Source organism: Haliotis asinina, chromosome 15, assembly GCF_037392515.1.
Source record: "Haliotis asinina isolate JCU_RB_2024 chromosome 15, JCU_Hal_asi_v2, whole genome shotgun sequence".
In the NCBI taxonomy this organism is placed as follows: domain Eukaryota; kingdom Metazoa; phylum Mollusca; class Gastropoda; order Lepetellida; family Haliotidae; genus Haliotis; species Haliotis asinina.
This window is the reverse complement of record NC_090294.1, coordinates 7,591,348-7,614,239: the sequence shown is the minus strand read 5'-3', so window position 1 is coordinate 7,614,239 and position 22,892 is coordinate 7,591,348. Positions and strand designations below refer to the sequence as shown.

General features: G+C 41.2%; 1 protein-coding gene across 1 annotated transcript; it reads right to left on the bottom strand.

The window, feature by feature from the left end:
* Nucleotides 1-2,837: 2,837 nt before the first annotated feature.
* Nucleotides 2,838-15,059, bottom strand: LOC137264818 (uncharacterized). The gene is made up of 4 exons (XM_067800151.1): nt 14,972-15,059; nt 7,939-9,173; nt 6,209-6,299; nt 2,838-3,146 (listed from the first exon to the last, which is right to left on the bottom strand). Exons 1-4 carry the CDS (start codon nt 15,057-15,059, stop codon nt 2,908-2,910), a joined length of 1,653 nt encoding a protein of 550 aa, XP_067656252.1. The 3' UTR covers nt 2,838-2,907.
* Nucleotides 15,060-22,892: the final 7,833 nt, after the last annotated feature.

The following is a 22,892-nucleotide window of genomic DNA, read 5'->3' as shown; positions in this document are numbered from 1 at the left end:
CACCAAGGAGAATCAGTTAGTACTTTTTGCTAAGACACGCGCAATCAGTCGGAAGAATTGGCATTCTTTATGATGCGTCAGGGAAGCGCAACTATTTAAACAATCGCGTGAAAAAATCATTTCAACAATGAAGAACAATGAGTTGGTATATTTTTGATATCAATTACTGACTATATATCAGTTACTGACTATATATCAGTTACTGACTATATATCAGTTACTGACGCGTGGAAGTTCGTTATTATAAGTGCATATGTCTTTGCTAAATATATATCTTCATAGTAACAGAGTAAAGACGACTTGGAAAAAGACTCGATGTGAATTAGAAGATAAACCTAATGTGTTTTGAATTTTAAAGCAGTATAACTGCATGTCAAACAGTAGGCGTATATCCATTTAAGTTAATGAGTTTAGTTTTACGCTTCTTTTAGCAATATTCTAGCTATATCTAGGCGGGGGACACCAGAAATGGGCTTCACACATTGTACCTATGTGGGGAATCGAACATGAGTCTTCGTTGTTCCGAGCAAACGCTTTAAATACTAGGTCACTAGTGCCATTTCAACATGACGAGCAAAGCACTGATTGTTAACGATATGAGGTCTCAGGTACTGACAAAGATAAAAAACACTATGTTCAAGATGTTTTACCTACATAATTTACTGATTCTAAATAAAACATTGTTTGAAACAGGAAATCTGACGTACAAAAGAATCTTGACACCCGAAATTTAGAAAATATTTTGAAAAAAAATCTTTTGAAAAAATATTTTGATGGATGTTCCTCGAAATTCATGTTTATTGGTGACCGCACGTGCTATTCATGTACCAAGACATAAAAGGTCATTCGCGAGATGAACTGACATTATTGTAACGAAACGTACACACGCAAAATGCTAATATTTCACTGGTACTGATCAAACTGCTGACAACCTCATTGCTAATGGAAACTCCTCAGTTCTTAAGAATGGAGATTTTTATGGATATCAACGTCTTTATTATGAGAACACAACGTTTCGGAGTTAATGCTTACTCCTTCATCAGGTGAATGAGAACGGGGTACAGAGCTATATTTATGTACAGGTAAACAATAACAAAGTAACAAGTGGAATGAGTTAACAAAAGCTGCAAGTCAGTATAACTCAGAACCTCAGTTTACCGCAAGCCGACGCACACTGACCAGTACATCCACTACAACTCATGCCACCATCCTCAGATCAAGCAAGCTATCATCGCCACCCTTACCAGACGTGCCAAAGCCAATGTATTTCACTTCTAAATGGCCTTCAAAGACTCCTCAGTTCTTCTACGAAGCCACAAGAGGGGTCGATTGGTCAGATCTCTGGTTGACATCAATCGTATCAAATTTGCGTGGATAAATGTCCATGTGGTTAATACTGGAGTATCTGGTTCAGATACAATACTACTGTGTGCGGCATAAAACAACAAACAAATAAAGCTTAAGTATAAAAGTATTTCGCTGTACGTCAGGAGCTGAAATAAGATGGTCTCAAAGCAAAAAAGTTTATGGTATTACTAGACATTTTATATATCTGGCAAATACATATTATCAACGGTGACCAGAGGTGAAAGTGGCAACACTGCGCTCTGGAGACTACATTGGGGTCTGATCTCAGTTCTAGCTCTTCCGGCTTAAAACTGATTGTTCAAAGTTTAGTCAAACCAACTAATTATATCACTGCCTCCCTCACTGACTCGTTCAGACATACATGATGACTGTTCTTAACATCTCCGTGACTGCAACTGGTACAACATACATCAAAACAGAAATACATTCATGCCCATCATTCAAAACGCTTGTTGCTACACAATTCAATATTTGTTAACGTCCAGAGTTAATGTTTTTCACCATCCACGATATATCACAGCTTAGAGATACGATATCATATTAAACAAAATATAAATATAGATAAACAGGAGGCGAATATTCCCTCCATTCACTCAACTATGCCAATGAGAGAGTGCGCTTTTAGCAATATACCAGCAATATAACGGTTGACGTTTTCTGTGCACTAACACACATACCAAAAGTCCATGCAGGAAGCAAATGTACTGTAAGTCCCCATGGCCCCTTGTATGTGATCTACCTTCTATTGTTTGTGATACATAGCTCGTATTTTATATTGTCTTGTCCAAATAGTGATATTAGTTTTAACTTTCCACACTGGCTTTAAATTGTAACTGTGGTATTGTAGGTGTTTTACTGCCCTTTGACGACGGTTTTTATGATGTACATGTGCATATGTTCCATTTCAGTGTTAAATGTTCTCGTCACGATATGGCTGAAATATTGCCGATGTGACGTTAAATATTAACTCACTCACCCACTCACACATACCAAAATTGCAGCATGCAGGAATTATCTGTAGTGCTTCGTTGTATATTTTGCATAAACATTTCTAGATGTCTAAATTTTGTACAGATGCTTTACTTGGAATGTACAGACAGATCTTACAATGTGTATTGTCATATACAGTACCGGACTGTTTTATTCTTCTCGCACTGATCATGCTCGGCAGAGCAAATGAAATCGTACTGACTAAGCATAGTGCATAAATATAAGGTGAACGTAAGTATAAGAATAAAACATGAGACTTAAGTGCGCAGTGTGCTACAGGTTTAGTGAACAACACATGAGCAAGCTGTATTTTAAATGAAAAAGTTCCTCTGTACCATCATAGAAGAGGTGGGGTGGGGGGCTGAGGGGTGATTGTTCAGAGGGTGGCAAAATGGATGGTTAAACGTCTGCTTACTGGCAGTGCAACTTTACATTTTCTTTATACAGGATGTATTGTACAACATGTTTTATAGAACAAATCCCATGAAATTCTCACAGTATCAAATACGTGGCTAACATTTCTCTTGAGTTGTGTTCACGGTGGCCCTCTCACTTCAAGAAGTATCTTGTCCAATCATTCTGCGAAGACAGCTGGTAAGACGGTCCCGTCATGATGACGTCACAGTTGATTTCAGTTGATGACGACACAGTCTTGTAGTTAACTCCAATACAGTCGGAATACAGGAAACATGTCTGCTGACACGCTTGTAGGTGGAGCGTTGTCCTGTGTATTGATCGGTACGACAAGAGCCGCTTTCTTCCACTGGCCTGTACTCTTGAGACTTCCACTGAAACAATGAGAAATGCAAATGTAGAGAATACCACTACTTACGAGCAGGGTAATGTGTGAATAATGATATCATCAGCTGAGCATATTTGTAAGACCCGAGACGAACCCAACGACTCCGGATGCTCGCTGTGGTGGTTATGTTTATGTTGCCACGTGCCACGTTCCGTGACGTCAGTGGTTTCGTCCTTTGGACGTGCAATACGTTGTTGCACGTGCATTCCGGGAAAGAGAAACAGAGCAAATGAATGCCAGACAATACTGTCACTTTCGAGAGATCAACCCCTGCCCCTGCGATCGTTAAAAAAATTAATCGGCTATTGAAACTCATAACATGCCAAGGCTAACATCTGCACAACGTCATGAGGCCATTGGGGTGGTCCGAGGGGGAATGTCTCACCGGCAAGTGTCTGCACATTTCCTCTGCCACCGGAACACCATTTCTGCACTGGTGAGTGAATGAGTTTAGTTTTACGCCGCACTCAGCAATATTTCAGCTATGTGGCGGCGGTCTGTCGTTAGTCGCCTCTTACGACAAGCATAGTCGCTTATTATGGCAAGCATGGATTGCCGAAGGCTACCAGAACACAAACGACGTCATCGATCGGCCACGTTCTGGACGTGCACGTGTAACAACGCCAAGACAGACAGGTGGATAAGGGTGACCCATCTTCGCCTCAGGTATCAGACTGCAGTGATGACTTTCCGGACCATTCCAGGACTTCGCCGTATTCACACAGTTCGACAATGGTTACGTGATCACGGGATCTGACCACGACATCCCGCCATACAACCTCTCCTGACACAACGTCATCGACAAGCTAGCCGGATGTGGTGCCGAAATCATGTTCGCAGACCCTTCTTTAGGTAGAGAAATGTTGTTTTCACAGATAAGTCCACGTTTAACATTTCCTTTAGTGATGAAAGTCAACGTGCACAGGTCTGTATCGTGGAGAGGAATCGCTTTGGCAGTTGCTCCGTGATGATTTGGGGTGGAAGAACAACACTCCAAGGAAATCCTTTGGTGATTGTTCTGGGCAACCTAACTGGTGTGGGCAACATGGGTAAAATTCTTCGACCTGTGGCAATTCCTTTTCTCCAACGTTAGGGCCTGGGTTAAATTCCTACAGCACAATGTCCGCTCTCATCCGGCAAGGGTTGCAATGGATTTCTTGCAACACTACAACGTTGACTTACTTGCAAATTCACCGTATCTCTCCTCAGTAGAGTCTGTTTGAGACGAGATGGATCGACGTCTACGCCGTCGTCCTCATCCGCCAGATAACGTCCTTGACCTTGCAACAGAATCTGGCGTGACATCCCACTAGAATTCCTAGCACGTTTGATAGGCTCAACCGCTGTTCTCAATGCCTATGGCTGACATATCCGTTATTGAGCTTGTGACATAATCATTTGACCTGGGTGCCGCTTGTGGACTCGTGACGCCACTGTGATTGACTTTTCAATTGAAATTGTCCCCACTCGTTATGGTCTCATGATCCCTCCATTAAAGTTTATATGTACTTTTGACATTGTTATTGTATTTATCAACTCTGATAATATTTTTGACAATGCACATTTTCTTTATGTGACTATAGTTAATAAATTGTGGCCTCGAGAGGCGTTAAAGCCTTCGGTGTTTGCAGTCTGGTGTGAAGTAATCCATCATTCATAGTCATGTATGTGCTGAGATAGCCCCATAACTTGACAGCGAATCGACGTGGATCACAAAACAAATTCATTATCATTCGCATGCACTTAAACTATATTCTACAGTTTCTTGTGTCAACGTTATCCCAATTGTTCAATATTGATTGAAAGCCTTGTGATACTCGACCCAGAGCGTTGAATCAATACCATCGATGTCTCATCGAACACTGCAGTTGATCTGTCAGCTTATCTTGAGGGTATAGGCACGAACACTGTACAGTCTTGTGATTAAGGGTATCGTTTAAAGTACCGTCCGTTGTGACGTCAAAACGGTTTTGATTCTAAAGCCAGGCATACATACCGAATGCATAAAGGGTTGATGCTGTTGTCATGTAAACAGGCATCATGTGATTGAACTCACACTCACTACCTTCTCCGCCTTTGTGCCACGACCAGCCGATGTTTCAAATAACGTATGAAGGCTTTTATTTTGATAATGGAAAAGTAGGTTTCTACTTTTATGAGTCGAATTTTAATCCTTCAATGAAAGGAAAGCGACAATCTTCCTTACACACCTCTAGTTCTTGCAGTTTCTACAACACCTTGACAATCTGCAAAATGTTGTTTTTTCTGATCGTAAGATATGGCAACAAGAACTTTTGTTGTTGGTTCAAAACTTAGCAAGCATTGTTTTATTGGGAAGATAACTGTGTACTGATTCAAAAACGTAACCGTGCTCCATATAAAGATAATGTATGTTATAATACACACTTATCATAATGTGAAGTTATTTTGACCCCACGGTCGTGATTCGCAATTTGTACGTTTATGTATGCAAATGTTAAGTGTATATGTGTGTTGAACACCTGATATGTTGTATGCATGGCCGTAATGTCATGATGTAGTTCTGTAAAGCCCACATACGTTGCAGATGTTGTAACAGATTTTGTTAGATAACATTTCTGTATTGTTATTGCAGTTTCACCAGACTTATCGCCCTCCATAAGACATGATCATGATTGGGAACGACGCCGAGGACAGGATACGGATCAGTCAGCAACAGTAGCTCATTTCGGTAAATGCTGAACAATATTACCCTTCTGGTGTCTTCAAATGTACCGTGCATCGCTTTCGCTACACCTTTGCGGTAAAGGGATAATGGCACTGAAAATCACATGAGTAGATCAACAAAACCCAATGAAAACATCAGGTGTTTGCCAAATGCGTAAATTTCCAGCCCTGTATATCAGCAGCATTTACCGACTGCACGTGCCACATAAAGAAGTAAGCGTTTGTTCGTTGACGATTTTCACACATTGGCTTTAAGGGTGTTATCTGGATCGTCAAAGTTCGGTTATCGGTTACACATGCTTATACTCTGGACATTTCACGACAAGTGAACTCTGTCCTTACTTTGCGTCCCATTGGAGATGAAGTTTCCGTTCTGTCCAGTCCTGCCACAAAACGTCTTGCCGGAGGAGGCCTGAAGGTCACTGGTGTCTTCCTGAACATGGAAAGGTTGTTTAGTTTTGTGAAGCAACAATTAATCAATCACCACTTCTTCCTATTTTGATTATGCGTAAAAATGGATCAATACGTGCACCTGTAACCACCTCTGTCGATTGATTAACAACAAACAAGTGATCTTTGCATAACGTCTCCAGTGATGCATGTTGTACATGTTTACTATTTCGTGAAGGTCATTAGCTAGAGCACAGAGCTGACACACTATGAGGTCTATCCCAACGAATCAACTTTAGTGAACGGTCAACACCACAAATATCAATACTCCTATCACATCAAATAAAATATGAATTACATCCAAAGTACTTTAGAAATAAGAGTGAGCTGAGTTTAGGTCTACGCCGCTCTCAGCAATATTCCAGCTATATAGTGGCGGTCTGTAAATAATCGAGTCTGGACCAGACAATCCGGTGTTCAATAACATGAGCATCAATCTGCGCAACTGGGAACCGATGACACGTGTCAACCCAATCAGCGAGCCTGACCATCCGCCTCTTACGACAAGCATAGTGGCCTATTACTGGTCTTTCTGCACTGGTAAGACGCTACCAGAACACAAACGACGTCATCGGTCGACCACGTTCTGGACGTCCACGTGTAACAACACCAAGACAAGGATCACATGAAAGGACAAGACTCTTTCACAAGCTTTGTATCACATGGGTTCTAGGAATCTGGAAACAGTCTAGGAACACTTGTGCTTTCATTCGATCCCTTATTTGTTTCCCTCAGAGTACTTTTGATTACCAGGTAAACAGCGCTGTTCGTGTTGTCTTACCAACTGCTTGGGCTGCTATCAAGAATTAGTGTTGGTTACATTCCTACATGCAAGATGCAGTTTGCTAGATACACATTGCTAACTGTTACAATCCTTGCTTCTTGCAATGTTTTGGAAGCAGGAAGCATTCTAGTAAGACTTCTAGTCGCACTTAGGGCTGTCGGGTTAATGTAAAAGAAAGTGATGTAGATCTTAGACATTACCACTTTGGTGACACGCATGATCACGGATAATGTATACTGGCGTCTCCTAATCTCGCGGTACTTACGAATATCAGCGGAAAAGATAATATAAACAGTTCCTTTCGTATGTATGCTTGTTGTTTTTAAATGAAGAGATTCCCCCTCTAACATCTGCACCTATCAACTGCTTGATCCATCAAGTATATTATCTCATTTGAGCTCGATGAAAAACATGGTCGTCCGCCGCTGACTTTTCGAGCCGTTTCCTATTCTCGCGGCATAACAGGAAAGTAACCTTTTTAGGTGCAGGTCCTTACTAGGAAGGGGAATCTTATCGGGAAAGGCGGAGAAAAGTTACGATTTTTTCAAGTTGGTTAAAACTCACGAATATCCGTTACACTACAAAATTTTGATAAGTCACAGACTTGGGCCACTTCCTAGTTACTGGTCAGTGATGTAAACAACCACTAACTATCACACATCGGCGACCTCGGCAGAAAATGTGTTTACCTCGAGAGTAGGAGGCGGCCCTTTACTGGCTGACCAAGAAACGATTTTTGAGTTATTCGGGATTCCAACCCACGATCCAACCTCTCTGGGCTGTGGCTGCATAGATATTCGAACACATAAATCATAACGTCTTTCGGCATACAACATACCTGGGGCGTATTAATGCCTTCTAAAGCCGATCCGTACGTTGCGTCATCTCCGTAGCCCATCAGATAAGCGTTGAAATACGATCCATCAGTGGTAGATATAACCTGAGCTTGTACAGTGTCGACAAGCGGCACGTACCCTCCCACGTGGCTTGTTCGAGAAATAGAGAACCAAACTGTTTCCTGGGGCAGAGCCTGTCCGTTTAAAACCATTCTGGCCTGTCCACTCGAGTCTGTAGTTACTACCAGATAGTGTTTGAAATTTACATCACCTGATAGCGATGGTATAGAAAACTGATACTTTGAAGTGGTGCTTGAACCGACGGAATGCACAACCACCATGTCGGTCTTTCGTGGACCGCCATTTTTAAGAAATATTGCAACAATTACTTCAGAGGAAGCGGTGAGCGTGTGAAAAGATCCTCTTGAGAAAGACACATCTGCAAAGTCTCCTGCCTCGGTGAGCAGTAGCTGTTGGTTATTGTCCAAGGTAACTCTGGTGTCACGAGATTTTGCGACAACACGAACGGTGTCACTTCCGCCGATATCCGGCAAACCAAAAACAATGTACTCTGACCCAGCGTTTCGTGTTGTCATGTGATCTAGATAAACAGATCTGGTGGAATTATCAACTGACATCGCCCCTGCTATTACTGCTATTCTGTTGGAACTCTCTATAATCGTCCCTGTTAAATCTTCATCGCTTTCCAGCTTCAGAACAGAACGATATGCTAATCCCTTTAACACAACTGTTTGTCCTTTTATCGAACTACTTACTGGTCCGAGAACGTTTGAAACATTCACCCCATCCCTAAACGTAATGGTAAGCTTTGTGAAGTCAAAGGGGACGCATATTCCTACCACGGATAACATAGGATCAGCAGTGTTGCTATAAGACACAACTGTATACCGGAAGCCTAATTGGCTCAGTTCTCTCATTTGAAAAAATGTCCATCTGTCTCGGAAATAGATCCCGAGGTCGCCAGGGCTAACAACGCAAATCCCATATAAATTATTTTTAGCTGATTCTTGTGGGACAATGACCTTATAGGATAGCTTTACTTCCGCTTTTTCACCTGACTCGATGCTTTGATGAATAGATTTGGAGTTTGCGTTAACCCACGCGTCAGTGTTGTTGGCATCAGATGTTGTAATGTAGAGACGCCCAGCGTCCTTTCCGCCATCTTCTATCTCGTGCACCAAACCCAGGTACGTCTTTGTCCACACAGACGGACCATCTATAAGTACAGAATGAAAGAAATTGGAATGAATTGTGTGTTTTAACCCTGTATTTTGCGACATGATAGTTGTGTGACGGCAGCCTTTCAGTGCTTTACACAAGACAAACCATAGCTAGTAGGAAAGGCTTAGGGTAAACTGGTGCCGGACGTACCACTGGGTTTGAATATTAACCCTGTGTGTGCACATAAGATACATGATGTATTCGTCGAGCCTGCTTACTCTGTTATTAAGGTGATGGACAAAAGAATGGTGTATTGCATACTACAAACGTCACATTTGGAGACCTCATGATACATTGGTTAATAAATGTCATCAAATGCTTCTGTGTCAAATGGATATTCTTAAACAGTTTATTTAAAGTTGTTCTATTCCATTCTGACTATAAAATGTTTTTAAAGTTGTGATTGAGTTTGTCACACGCCCCGGTGAATTTATAATACACATGGCCATCGGGGATAATACTTTAATTGATTCTATACGCTTTAGCTGTGTCAAGTAACGATTTGGAGCATGTGTTAGTAAATTTTAACTAAGACGTTTAGTGTTACAAAGAAATTACGTTCGCGACTGTGAATGCTGGAAAGTAGAGGGTGGCAAACGAAGATACCCAGCCTGACCTGAAAGAATCATCTTCATTGAAGGCAATAGAGAAGCTGACATTTGTCAGTGTACTTCCTGTGTGTCACTTGTCTGGACATGAAAATGTTTTCAAAGACGCCGTTCCTATGCAGGCCACAATACCAAAATTTATTTATACTTTATGAAGAATTTATACACATGTAGCCTATCAGACAAAGATATTGGTCTTTGTTACTTGCATTTGATCAGTGAAATGTTTCTCCTGAGTGAAGAATTGATCATGTTTGATCATTAGTAGAGTTCTTATGAAACCGAAGCCTCTGTAACTCTAAGCCCCACTTCAATGTCTGAGATATGGATGTACTAGCGGTATGTTTCTGCGCGTAAAATCTCAGGAATTCATCCATTCTAAGTAGTTTGTATCAATGACACCAAGTAAACGACATGAGATGTATTTGGCCCAACACCCTTTCACTAAAACCCACCCTGGCTTTGTTGCAAAATATTTAATATTCCTTAAGCTCGGGAATCATCGGCCTCTTTGTGCCATAGCCTTCGCTTGGTTTCGGAGAAACAGTATGAAACTGTGTACAATGCAGTCTATTTTGTTTTTATTGGTTTCACAGTAACCAAGTGGGCCTGCAGTTTTCGTTCAGAGAATGATACGTGTTCCATTCTAATGCCAAACATGTTCTCGTCACGATATGGCTGAAATACTCCGGATGTGACGTTATATAAATGTCTTAACTCACTCACTCATTCCGGGCATATAGATTTTAAAGCCTGCACAAAGCAACAGGCCCTAATGGTCAGCTGATACAACAAAATATTGCAAACACTGATACTGAACATACGACTGTGTGCTCAAGAGACGTGATTCAACAGTATACAATCGTTTTTTAGATAAAACAAAGTCAGTAAATATGCCATCATGGCATCTGATTTTCCGTACAATCCATGACTTGATTGTCTGGTTTGTGGGAGTGTTGGGTTCCATCGGAAGTGCGGGAGATGCATGGCATTCTCGGTACCATTGATTTTCAGTAATCCATTCATATATACTACCGACAAGAAATAAGGGAACTAATGAAATAATAGCGAATTTGAAACTGCTTTAAATATCCACTAAATCAATTTAGGCGTCAAGTTCAATATCTGGTGTGTCCACCATGTTGGGCAACACATTCACGGCACCTTGATGGCATGCTGTTACTCAATTTCCGGATGGTTGCCCGTGGTATTGCCCGCCATTCCTCTTGGAGAGCTGCACCAAGCTGGGTCAGGTTGGCGGGTCCTGGGTCCCTGGCGTACACCCTTCGACCAAGAACGTCCCAAAGATGTTCAATTGGGGACAGGTCTGGGGACTTAGAGGGCCAGTCCAATGTCTGGATACCTTCTTGTCGGAGATAAGCGGAGACAATTCGGGCCCGATGTGGTCTGGCATTATCATCTTGGAATACAAAAATTTCGGCCGATAAATCTAGCCAATGGAGCCACAACAGGACGCAATATTTGGTCAACGTATCGCTGACCAGTCATGGCTCCGTTAATGATGACCAAATCTGATCGTCTGTCATGTGTAATCCCACCCCACACCATGACACACCTATACTTCCATATCGATCATGGTCAAGAATCGCTGCTCTGGCATATCACTCCCCGCTCCGACGCCAACAACGTTTTCTGCCATCTGTGAATCGTAGGCAAAACCTTGACTCATCAGAGAACATGGTGTAACGCCAGTGGCGCATAGCCCGTCCCTGATGCTGCCTAGCCCATGCCAATCTTTGGCGCTTATGGTGAGCTGAAAGGGTGACACCCTTAAAAGGCCGTCTTGCTTTCAGACGAGCTTGATAGAGTCGGTTTTTAACGGCTGAGGTTGAAATGCGTCTTCCAGTGAGTGTGCGGAATTCTCTATTGATGGCAGGGGCCGATTTAAACCTATCGCGTAGAGCAATTAACGTAATGAGACGATCCTGTCGTGGTGTCGTTGATTTTGGTCTACCACGCCCAGGTCTCGTTGCAACCCCACCCGTTTGACGGTACTTATCCCACAGGCGTGAAATTACACCCATCTGCCGGGCAACTTCATATTATGATGTCCCCCCCTCCATCATCCCCACAATTCTCCATTTTGTTGCTTCACCGAGATACTGCCTCGGAGGCATTTCTGTCAGTAAGTGTCAATCTCTATTGCATTAGTGATTGCGACTTCTCCAGTACATTAACAGGAGTTAACTTCTGTATGCACGTGTAGCACGTGCTGGGCATGCATTATGCGAAATTCCATTGTCATTGGACGTTGCGTTTGGGAGATACGCCACGATAACGGAACCTGTCACAGTCAAAGTCATCTACATTCAATTTCTTGGTTCCCTTATTTTCTGTCGGTAGTATATAATATTTCCATTAAAGCCCAGTGGAATCTGGAACCAGTGGATAATCGAGGCTGGTACAATTTGGAGAGAAATGGGAGAGCCAAGTATCGGTTTCATGAGTTGAGTGGTTTCAGAGACAATAACGGACTCGAACTACGAGTGTTAATGAAGACTAAGTAGTGGTTGGACAGATAAGGCAAAATATGAATGCAGGTTTGAGTTAAAGCGAGAAATATCAACACAAACCAACCGATGTGATGAAGCTGCATGTGTCCACATTGTTTGCGGTAGCAAAACGTAGCGTTTGACTGCCTGCTAAGAAAAACATCGCTACCAAATGTTGCTCATATTAGGAAGCAATACTGAAGAAATGGTGAGACGAGAAATTGTGCATGTATGTAATAAACTTATTTACCATTAGCAACCATAAGCGCCATAGGGCATTTGGTGTTTATAAAGATCTGAACTTTTAAAAGTAACCGTGCTTCAAATCAAGTCACATGCATGTTACTACTTTGATAGTATCATTTATTGTTTAGTTGTTTGTGTGATCAATGTTTTGTCATAACACATTCAAAGAGTACACATCCAAGGGTTGGTGTAACAAAGTCACTATTGAGAGGGACCAACATTTGCCTTGATACAGGCGACGGGCCGGTTACATACTAGCAACATTCAGCAATATTCCTTGTGGGAAATAAGACGCGAGTCTTCGACGATGTGAAGAGGGGGCGCTTTAACCATTAGACCACCCCACCTTACCCACATTTAATAAAGACAGTGAATGACTGGCCTAACTGAACTCGCGTTTCGGACGGTTCTGGTCCCGCGTGAGAGATTCTTCATTTTCATAATGAAATGAAAACGTGGTATTATTTCCGTAGATGCACCTGCCAAAGTGATGTCATCGTGAACGATCTGCAAGTTGCAACATACCAGTGATGCCAGGCTGTAATGTGTCCATAGAAATAATGCTACATCATGTTGTCTCCGGTTAAAAATTAGGAGCACGCAAAACCTAAAATTCCGGGCAATAGAAAGTTATTATTTCTAAAGAAATTGTATAAAAATCGAAAACGGTGATACACGTTTGAGCTCAAGCAAACATAACAACGAATCATGCACATTTATAAAAAAAAGCGTAATTGTGAGATATTTTTCCAAATGCATGTACATAAACACCAATGTTGGACAGAACAAGCATGCACTAACCCAGACAACATCACGAATATGCCAAGATAAGCACATCGATATGGCTGATATCGGTATGGCTGATATATCCCACAATATCACCTAGAAACAACCTTCATCTGCAGCCAGGCTATCACCAGCAAATTGATAAACCGCCACCAGCAAACAGACCACGCCCAAGACCGTCCGGGAAGACCATTCTTCACGACATCAGCCGAAGACTACTACGCATAGCAGATTCACCTCCGGGACAGATTCGTGAAAGCGACGTCAACGGCGGCGACTTAGTAAGGCTGGTGTACGAGTAAACCTCCTGAATGACCCGTTCAGAATGACCTCCTGAATGACAGCGCGTTCCCAAGACATGATACTCATTGAACATCTCTGGGGTCATCTTGATCGTCAGCTGAAACAGCGTGTAACACCTCCAGAGAACCAACAGGAACAGACTCTCATGGACTTGTATAACCAGTTGACATCATCCGCAAAAGGACATGGTTGGCGCCTTCTTAATGAATTGCGGCGACAAATGCAAGACCACAAACATTTAAACGTCCAAATTGTGCACGTGCATGAACAGAAGTGTAAAAACTGTAGAGTCCAAGGATATGTCTTCGTGTATATTCTTTTAAAGATGCATAACTTAATTTCAGAATAAATGTATTTATATTTTCATTGAACTTCGAATTACTTCTTGAACTGCAATACGTGTAAGGCCAACATTAAAATGGATTTTCAGTCAAATTACTGGAAGGTCTTATACCTGGTAGTTTAGTTTGAGAGGATACTTATGCACAAATAAAAGCGACATTTTGATTTGCAAACTGAGTTCATAGATCGTTCTTAACAACCGTTATGACAAAATTGCCCTTATACATAGTAAGCAAAGATCCAGCTAGGGTCCATGCAGGTAGCCAAAGTACAGGAAAGTCCCCATGGTCCATAGATTGGTGGTCTACTTTCAGTTGGCGATCCTCAGCCCTTTTTTTTAGATTGTATTGACCTAATCTGAAATGCCAGTTTAGAGAAATATGCTAGATTGATATTGGGATATTCCAGTCGGTTTCCGGTTCTTTGGTGACAGGTTGTTATACGTATTTATGCAAGTATTTATGGTGAATTCTAAACTTGTTTAAGTCACGATATGGCTGAAATATTGCCGATGTGTCATTTTCATTCACTTATTCACTTATATATAGTGACAGCGGACAATTTCTATGGCTACTTCTATACGTCAACATACTAAGTAAGTGAGTATTATGTTACGCCAATTTTACCCACAAGAAACTACAATACCGCGCCTAACATCATGACATGGCTTCACACACTGTAGTCATGTTAAAGAATAAAACCCGGACCTTGAACCTCTAAGATGGCGCCGTACCTGTGTAAAGTTGCTTTAGTGAAGGTTTTGTTTGGTTTCCCAGGTATGCAAAACGGATTTGTAGACTTATATACCGTTGTCAAACAATAAAAGCAAATGTAACTAAAGTAACATTTTGAAATCCACAACTTTTCTCCTATTATCATTAAGAATGACTCCTGTTATACTAAGGATAGATAACCAATGTCATGTCACAGAAATCTTGTTTACAAATAGGATAAATGTGATATTGTATTTAATCTGTCTAATTTAGAATTCTTACCTGTAGGAAAATAAGTTCCAGTTTCAACTCCCTTCAGTTGTAAAAACATGACAAAGCCAAGAAAAAAACAGATCACAACCGACAACATCTTGAACGCTCTGTACACTGTGATGATAGGGGCGCGTGTTTAAACTTCATGTGCAGTGATGTAGCATTTCGTGTCGGACTTCGTAACCCGGTCTAAACAAAGAGAAATTCTAGAAGCATGACTGATGTTCGATCTTTCGTTAGGGCATCGTATGGCTCAGGAGCAAGTTAATACCACACCTTTGGTGTATTTAAATGTCATGGACTAGTAACACAAGCACATGCCCAGCAATGTACTCATAGTCCATATCAAATCCAATACATTTACGCTTTTAAAAGTAACCATGCGTTGTCTTCCCATTCGTGAGACTCCCAGTAGTGAAACGCATTAATTACCGCATATGTGATGTTTCCACGTCCCTACAATGAAAGTGAGAGCAGTCAAGTTGCTGAGGAGTACCCACAGGAGTTTATACTGTTCGTAGAATAGCGTTGTTTTCAGTAAAGATCCTGATATTCTTCCTACAAAGTCAGAGACAAAGCAGGTAAGGTCTGCTGATGAGGATCACACATCGATCCAGTACGACCCACAAATGTTCATTTGGGTTCAGATCTGGTGATCGGGAGGGTCATGCAGGAACCTGAACGTTGTTCGGAGCAAGAAAATCTCTGGTGAAGTGAATCTTGCTGTATGCGGTCGAGCATTGACATAAGGCCTGATGACTTTATCACAGTAACGTTGAGCTATAAGATTGCTGTGGACGTGAATAACGTCGATTCTTCCACTGCTTGCCCAAACCATAACACTTTCACCACCAAATCTGTCCGCATCCTGTTCGCAGCTGGGAGAATACCGTTCATGATGCCGTCTGTACACACTTGCACGTCTGTCTGTGCGCCTGAGCATATACCAGACCGTGACTCGTTACTGAACAGATAAGTGACAGTTCTCCACCTTGTGATGGTCACTGGAGAAGGTTCCAGTGTCTATGTTGCTGCTGGTGATGTCGTGTGAGGATAGGTCCTAGCAAAGGTCACCTAGGACGAATATAAGCTTAACGAAGATGGTTCCTGACAGTTTGCCCAAGATTATTCAGAGTCCTGCCACTACAGAGAATGCAGTCGTGAACCTGTTCTGGGCGGAAGTGATCACTCGATCCCTATCTGCCCCAGGATGAACGCGTGTCGTTCCATGCTGCTAACGTCGATGCCAAAACCTTCATATGGCACTCGGGGACACATAAGTATGCCTCGCATTGCTGCCCTTAGTGTCAGTAAGTCTAGGCGTGACTTCACTTCACGATTTACGTTTAAAAACATGCTAAAAGCATAAGACACTCTGGTTTGTATTGTAAATGTTGCACGGATTGTGCGTGCAAAACGAAGCGCTTGAATCGCATCACATTTATGCCGTGCTACCTTTGCTAAAAATATAAGCAGATTCGGTTGCGTTTGTACGACAGGTTCTGGAAATGGATTCAAACTCGGGAATTCGACAAACAAATTGTTTTGCTATAAAAGGGTGAGTTTAAATATTCACCCTACACCCTCGACACCCCCCCCCCCCCCCCCCCCCCCATGCAATATATTGCGATACATACTTCCATATACTGAGAGGTGAAGCTCATTTTAAATTAATGTATGTGTAGATTTTGAATTTAACTCATACAAATAATCACAAAAACTTCATACATGTTCTTGGTCCAATATAACGTTAATCAGAAAACATATTGCAATATGTTTGAAAATCGTATTGGGAAAAACTGGTATACCATGGGCATACGTATTAGACACTCACACGGAAAAAAATACTGGCTATGCTGGTCTTTTAGCAGTATATATTTAATTAAAGATTTTTGTGAGAATTGTTAACAGTAACACGAACGAGGTAAGCAAACATGGGTATCGTATTATATATCTTGATCATATTTTTATTATATTATGCTTGGATTTACTGCAATATTTTCTATATTATATAATTATTATATTATTGCAATATTTTCGCCACTTGACTTAAAGGATGTCACTTTAAAATACATTTAGGTATCAATATCACAGTGAGGAAAGTCTGCAAACAAAATCTAAAGAAAAACCAAAGCTTCTGTGTGATCAGTAGCAGTCATCTTGAACAAATGGTGGCCATCATAGATTGCTGAATGGCCAAAGCTGTTTCCTTAAAAATGCATTTTTGTTGAGTAAACTGTTTTGGTCCTTTAACATGTAAAACTTCATGTAGTACAAGCATTTAATATACACAAAAGTTACGACAAGAAATAACAACATTTTTATTTTATCTTAATGTTTGATATAAAACCTTCCATAAAATGTATTATTTTTCATTTTTTCATGAAAACATTGTTCTGCAAGCTAACTTAAACTGGAATTAGACATCTGGTTAAAAACATCTGCCATCTGCCATCTGAACAGGGAGCCTATTGAGAGCTATCATGCCAGTTTTGGTGCTTGTATCACAAAGCGACAGATTCGGCCAGAGTTTGTCTGTTATCCGCCAAACTAGACACCAAAATATTGAAATGGATTATCAAAGATATGGCTAGGCCGACATTATATCCAACTAGACTAAATGTTATGTTGTAATGGCAAACTGAATACCCTTTCTTTAATGTTCTGTACAGTTCAAATTCTTCAAATGCTGATTTTAATTTTCAATCGTTATCAAGTGTCAAGCGTACCGAATCGCTTTTTTAGAACCTTATTTGTTACAATTACCCTATTAGTATTGGCTCTGGTTAACTGAAATTAGAACTTAAAGCGACTGTTTGCTCATTGAAACAGTTACGACTTTCATTTCCCATTACGATATTGATAAATGTAAAACAAATTCGCCAGTTTCATACATCATGTGTTTGTGATGAGCTGAACATTATATTTTATGGCCCAGCACTAAACGCTACCAGACATGAATTCCTTTCTCAATATTTCTGTAAACATCCTAATATTTTAATATTTATCAATATGGTGTATGTTCTCTGTGTCTCTGTATACGATTTTTGGAATAAAATGTGTGTTCTGTTTTGTTTATAACGTTCTGTAACACGGCTGAACCCTAATTAGCTAAGGGTAATCCATTCTATCAAATAGGGGAGTATGGTGTGTTTTCCACACTCCACTGTCTCACAACTGGTAGTTGTCACAAATGGGAATAGACCAACCATGCTTGACATGAAGCACTGTAAGTGACACATACACATAAACCGGCACTCATTGGGACTGAAGAAATAATCCGGTTTAGACAATGTGCTGGATTGTGGAGCTGGTGATAAATGTACAAGCCACGGATGGGACTGAAATTTTATGACAACAGATTTTGACAACTTGCAGGATTGGACAGATGTCGGTTTTGGCAGCTTCCACTGTACTCTTAAAGGGTGACACAAGAACGAACCATTCCTGGTTTTAACACTTTCAGGGAAGATTGGTCAGTCCCTGTGGACGAACATTTCTGTAATTCCCCACGTGTGTTTCATGTATGTAACCATTTTCGGTGTCTGTGATGTGGCTGGAATATTGATACAATCGGCGTAAAACTAACAACATCATGGCGTACGGGGTCAACGATAACAAACCTATCAAAACCTAAACGATACTCAGTACATAAAAGAGGAAATCAAATCGCTGCTTTCATCAGGTTCATAAATCAACAAGCAACATATCTTAGCGTATTTCTCTAACCTTACAAATCCCTATACTGCCAAAGGACGTTACATGTGAACACAACGGCGAACACGGAGTAATCGTCGCTGGTCACGTATCATGCTTTCACATGAGTTCACTTTACACTTTCTTAATAGGCACGGTCTTGTCTGGCACAATGACAGAGCCAATGCGTCTCCATACTGTGCAAGGAAAGGTCACTGGAACTGATACCGGGACAATCTAGGTCGCACTGACTCGATGTTTTCTCTTCCCAAAATATAACGCCAGAACAGTGAAACCTCCCTTCAAGCAGAACATACAGTGCTATAGGTTGCCATGATCCCAGCCCTTTCCCTAGGAACAGCGTGACCAGACACTTCAAAAGGAACAACAGGGTGTTCAGCTTGACTTGATCAAGTGAATACTGATGCATTGCGTGGCACTGTCACTACTGCTTGAGTCTATAATTGAGCAAGGACGCACCATTGTCAGTTGACTGTCAGCATGTCCGACCAGCCGAGACAAGATCGCCGTTTAACGTTCTCTGCTCCCCTATTTAATGAAGTTAACTCGACCTGCCATTTGTGCTAATTGACCTACCGCGCCATGCATATGAATAGTAGCTCAGGTCATGCTGAACTAACTTGTGGACTCATTGGGAGATCACTCGGGTTACTCAGCAGTGAATGAATTATTCAAAATGCTAAAATAATTAAGTTGTTTTCGAGTATCTCTTATATTTTAGTGAGTATGAAGCATGGGAAAGGAGCAGGTAGTTTTTATTTCCCGGCATGTGTGATGTGAGGAAAGCCTTTCATAATGTGAAGCAACAAACAAAGCTGTCAACAATCCAGAGATTCCCTCCCTACTGTGGCTTGTATCAGTCACGAAAACGTAGCACCACCTGATCCCGTTAGTTGCCTCCTTTGTCGGTATTGGGTGCTGAATACATGTTGTAGCCTGTGTCTTCACTCTCTGACACCGAAACAGGTGAAGTAACAATGTTATGGAAGACGAAGTGAAGGACTACTGCAATCAGGTTGCAACAGAAAACCGAATGAACAGAATTCAATAACAACAGAATTGTAGACTTTCGATATGCCTGGTAATCACGATTGCCTTGCTATGTATCAAAGCAATAAACAAACTCATTTTAGTTATTTTAAAATTTCGGATTCATTTGTTGCTTGAGTTGAAGACACCCTTGAAGACCTTACGACGCCAATCTCGATTGACACCCGTCTTAAGATATTCCTAAGTGGGATCCTCGGATTTGATGAGCTCTTGGGCAGTAATTTATATGGTGCTTCCCTACCGAAGGAACACTTCCATATATTTAAAACTTTAGAATTACCTGTTTCGAATATCCGTCGAAACAGATTCCATTTAGCGAGAAAAGTAAACTGGCAGTGAAAATATGGGTCAATCAAAAGACGTGTTAGTATCAATAATTTCATATCAATAAGAGTTTGACAAGAGCGGACAGAGCTCTCATCTATCTACTCCATTGATAACTGGTCCAGATATCACGTATGTTTGATAAGCCTGCCTATCTCAACACCTTTCCAAATATTCTTCTCTGTCCAGTACTTAACAACAGGAAATGCCCTAATGCAATAATGTGAAATGTCGGAAGCCCGCCCATTAGAGGTCGAAGATTGAACACTATCGATATCGGTTATTTTATAATAGCATTTCATTCACGTGCCTCTGAATATATATTTTTCGCGCTACTCACTATTTCACAGGGCACATAGGATTATGAAGAAAATATTTTTGGCGTTTCCGTGACAACAAGTTTGACTTCGACTGAAACTGGATGTAATGCCGGGGATATTGATGACTATATCTTCTTGTTCACTCATTTTTTCAGGCTCACAGGCATGTTCGTTATTCTAGTGCAAAAATACAATAAATATCGAGACAACACATATACATATTTAATAAACTTATTGTTATATGTCGTAACTGTGAAGTAAGTAACTTTACAAATGATAATCACCGCTACTAACCGAATGAAATAAAGTCACTTGTACATCAGTTGTTACGTTTAAGATCTGTAACGCATAACCGCAGTGTTCTGAGTTAAAGTAAAAACCTCAGACAACGCGACGGACGGTATCCAGTCCAACTTTGTCAGTGTCGGTGCACTTAACGACTCGGCAGTCAGCGGTTTTCACCGTAAGACGGTCAAGCGATGACCATCATCATGACATAATTCAGTATCTGAAAATGTGTTATCTGTAAATTTGTATGCCCAACACAACCATGGAAGCATAAACCTACAAAACCTTAATTTCCAAACTAGTTGTTGGTAAACTGATGCATATAATATTGGGTTCAAATTAGTTGGAAACATATGATACTCAAGAAGATGTGTCAACTGGATGGCTATCTCTTATTTTCAGTGCAACTGTGCTTAACGTCGCCCTTCTGATTCAGCCGGATTAAATGGTTGGAACCTTTTGTGTCGACCAATAATCAACCGGTTTTCAATTTTCATTACCAGGTGTGTGAACGTCATATGTCAACAGAAAAAGTGAGCAAAAAAAGAAAACTGTCCTGAATGTCACCACGTTTATTAACAAGTGCCCCGTGAATCATGGATTGAGGGTTTTCGCTCATGTTTGCCGTGTGACAATTTGAAAAATCAAATTTTGTGGCAAAACTGTACATTTCAGAATTTACCAAATGGCGTTTGATGTTGCATTGATGTGTTTGGGAGTGCTAATAGAGGGAATAGGTGGTGCGTTCATGAGATGTCTGTCCTTGACACGTTTGTTAACGTTTACACTTCCTATCCAAATTGAAAGTTCTTTAGCCCCTACTTTCTTAAGAGTATACAGATACTGCACAATTCACTTTGGATCATTTCTCGATAAACTGCCCATTTTCTGCTGTACAATTCTTGCAAATGACCTGCAAGATCCAGTGCAACAACAACGTTGGAACCGTGAAGATCCCTGGCGTTCAGGAAGCCATATTTGTTACGTGAGGTGACTAGAGGAACTGGCGTGTGAGACTGGTTGGTCGGATGTTCATGATAACAATATCTGGACCATACCCCAACTTTTCCAGACCGCTGTTATTAAGGTGCAGTGAATGAGTTTAACGCCGTTTTAATACAACAGTATCACGGGGGTAACTCCATAAATGGGCTTCACACACTGGAACCATGTTGGGAATCAAACCCGAGTGTACGGCGTAACCACTGGGCTACCCCACCGACTCCGGCTAATGGTTGGAACACCGATGCAAGTCGCGTCAAACAGCAATCGAACAAATAGTTCTGTCAAGGAGACCTGAACAACTGGGCACACCCTCCAGGGTGGTTAAAACCTTCATTGTTTCAGCTGCAGTTCTTGAAGCGTGAGAACATTAGCTGCACTGTCGTCACCACAGCCTGTACTAGTTTATGTGTATGAAAGAAGAGGACACACTCTCCGTTTTGTTGACCACTTTCTGCTCCACTTTTTGCTGCTTAAAGCGCCGACAAACATTCGTCATTATGGTTACCACATTCGGTTGTAGTCTGTTGTGCTTGGATACTATAACACGATACGGATTATGTAAATCTTTGCTGGATCATTTGCTGCTGACAAAGAAGCCTGCTATGTAGCTACTGATACTGAGATAACTGTTGGAATAAATGAGAACTAGTGTTCCCTAACTTTTAAATATATTTTATTTCCTAAACGGAAACAACAGAACAATCAACAAAAATACAGAGCTTGCAATACTGTGGCCAACAAACAAGGTATACTGAGTACATTACCATTTCAGGGACTGGATGGTTCAATCCTCGTTATGGACACACACACACACACACACGCACGCACGCACGCACGCACGCACGCGCGCATAATAACAATCTTTATGGATAACGTCTTTTATTCATGAGTGCAACGTTCCGTTACAGATTCTTGTACCGTTGTCAGTCGAAACGTCACAGTCACGGAATATGGAAGTTGTTTCCAAGTTTGTTGTATATTCTCAACTTTCAGCATACCACTCTAAGAAGTTACAAAGAATACTTACATCTAAAACGTCAACATATTGTCATGCCTCGTCAAACCGAGGACGTTTATGCATTTTTTTTAAAACTGGCACATGCATCAAGTTGTTTTGTCTCTCTGACTGGCTGCCGTTTCTCCTTTCATCGAAGACCAGTGTGTGTCATGTAGATCTGCAATAAACATTTCGTGATAACACTTTGCTACAGCAGTGTTGTAATATC

What these genes read in the sequence shown, in the direction of transcription:
- LOC137264818 (XM_067800151.1), bottom strand. Translation starts at nt 15,059, where the DNA reads ATGTTGTCGGTTGTGATCTGTTTTTTTCTTGGCTTTGTCATGTTTTTA. An exon ending in TGGAACTTATTTTCCTACAG is followed by an intron (nt 9,174 to 14,971) that starts GTAAGAATTCTA and finishes CTGTACTTATAG; the next exon opens with ATGGTCCGTCTGTGTGGACA. An exon ending in AAGGCATTAATACGCCCCAG is followed by an intron (nt 6,300 to 7,938) that starts GTATGTTGTATG and finishes TTCCATGTTCAG; the next exon opens with GAAGACACCAGTGACCTTCA.